The 2114-nt window shown below is 52.9% G+C and overlaps 1 protein-coding gene across 1 annotated transcript; it reads left to right on the top strand.

Moving 5' to 3' along the window:
* The first annotated feature begins 880 nt into the window (after window positions 1-880).
* On the top strand, window positions 881-1813 carry LOC131590667 (olfactory receptor 14J1-like). The gene has a single exon (XM_058860929.1). It carries the CDS (start codon window positions 881-883, stop codon window positions 1811-1813), a length of 933 nt encoding a protein of 310 aa, XP_058716912.1.
* Window positions 1814-2114: the final 301 nt, after the last annotated feature.

Genomic DNA, 2114 nt, shown 5'->3' with positions numbered 1-2114 from the left:
TGTGGGGCTGTGGGCAAAGCAGTCCATGGGAAAGGGGAATGAGCTGAGCCCCCTCCCTGAGATCCCATCATAGGCACACCTGGGGATCTCCTTGCTGTGTCCTTCCAAGCTCTGAGCTGCCCTCCTGGCTGCAAATCTGTGCCAGAGCCTCTTGGAGTTCCCTGAATGTCCCACGGGGAAGGGCAGAGATGTCACAGCTGAGGAAATGCTGTTGGCTTTGCCAAGGGAGCCGTGAGTGTCCTTGGCAGAGGAGGGTGCTGAGACCTTGCCCAGAGACCTTTAGAGAGGGTGAGACATTCAGGGATCCCTCTGCCCCGGGAAGGGTCTGGTTTATCCCAGGTTGACACAGGAGTGTGATTGTGCTCTGATTCCAGGCAAAGGTACAAACCCAGGGCAATTGGGAACAAGCCCATGCAGCCCCTCACTTTCCCTAAGCCACAGGGAATCCTTTGCCTCTCACATCTCTCAATGGCAAACTCTGAGTGCAGCAGAAAAGCTGGGGATTTCTGACCTCAGAGAACCAGAAATGATGTGTGGGCAGGAGAAAAATTCCTAAAACCATCTCCTGCCGTATTTATAATTGTGTGTGCAGATGCTACCAAGCTCTTCTGCATTAGGAGTGATTCCCCTGGCATATCCTGAATTTCCAGCCTTGTCCCTCTGCCACATGGCCACAAACCCAGGGCAGCAGGGCAGGGGTGGCTCCTGGAGAGCCCCCAGGCACAGGCCTGGCTGCTCCTGGCACACCCAGCACAGCTGGAGCTCAGGCAGGGACCTGGGTGAAGGTTTTCCCAGAGCAGGAACAAAGGTGAGTCCCAGCCTCTCCTGACTTGTCACTGTCCTTTTTTCATGAACAGGTTCCCATGTGCAGCCACAGCAAATGTCCAACAGCAGCTCCATCAGCCACTTCCTGCTGCTGGCATTGGCAGACACGCGGCAGCTGCAGCTCCTGCACTTCTGCCTCTTCCTGGGCATCTCCCTGGCTGCCCTCCTGGGCAACATCCTCATCATCAGTGCCATAGCCTGCAGCCACCACCTGCACAGCCCCATGTTCTTCTTCCTGCTCAACCTGGCCCTCAGTGACCTGGGCTGCATCTGCACCACTGTGCCCAAAGCCATGCACAATTCCCTCTGGGACACCAGAGACATCTCCTACACAGGATGTGCTGCACAGGTTTTTTGTTTTGTGTTCTTCATCTCAGCAGAATATTTCCTCCTGACCATCATGTGCTATGATCGCTACGTGTCCATCTGCAAACCCCTGCACTACGAGACCCTCCTGGGCAGCAGAGCTTGTGCCCACATGGCAGCAGCTGCCTGGGCCAGTGGCTTTCTCTATTCACTGCTGCACACAGCCAATACATTTTCCCTGCCCCTGTGCCAGGGCAATGCCCTGGGCCAGTTCTTCTGTGAAATCCCACACATCCTCAAGCTCTCCTGTTCACACTCAAACCTCAGGGAAATTTGGCTTCTTGCTGTTAGTGTCTGTTTAGCACTTGGCTGTTTTGTGTTCATTGTTTTCTCCTATGTGCAGATCTTCAGGGCCGTGCTGAGGATCCCCTCTGAGCAGGGACGGCACAAAGCCTTTTCCACCTGCCTCCCTCACCTGGCCGTGCTCTCCCTCTTCCTCAGCACTGCCTCATTTGCACACCTGAAGCCTCCCTCCATCTCCTCCCCATCCCTGGATCTGGCACTGTCAGTTCTGTACTCAGTGGTGGCCCCAGCCCTGAACCCCCTCATCTACAGCTTGAGGAACCAGGAGCTCAAGGCTGCAGTGTGGACACTGATGACTGTATGGTTTCAAAAACATTAAACTGCTGGCCAGTTTCTGCAAATCACTTGTAATAAAAGTCATCTTTGATACTTCTTGTTCATTTCATTTTGAAGGTTCTTCTACTTTGTTTTACTTTTTTAATCTTTCCCATAACAAAATATTATTGTTTGTGTCATTTCTCATTTTGTTTCTCACCACTTTCCCTGTGCCCACACACTGTGTCAATGAGGGGCTGCAGTCTTGGTGGCTTTAAAGGAATTAAAGGGTCTCCCAGCAAAGTTTTCTCCAGAGATCTCCCTTTTGTTCCCTTCTCTGGAGCTGCAGCAGCAGTGTCTGTGTG

This window comes from Poecile atricapillus, chromosome 34 (genome assembly GCF_030490865.1).
Source record: "Poecile atricapillus isolate bPoeAtr1 chromosome 34, bPoeAtr1.hap1, whole genome shotgun sequence".
Classification (NCBI taxonomy): domain Eukaryota; kingdom Metazoa; phylum Chordata; class Aves; order Passeriformes; family Paridae; genus Poecile; species Poecile atricapillus.
This window is presented reverse-complemented; position numbering and strand designations above follow the sequence as displayed.

What these genes read in the sequence shown, in the direction of transcription:
- LOC131590667 (XM_058860929.1), top strand. Translation starts at nt 881, where the DNA reads ATGTCCAACAGCAGCTCCATCAGCCACTTCCTGCTGCTGGCATTGGCA.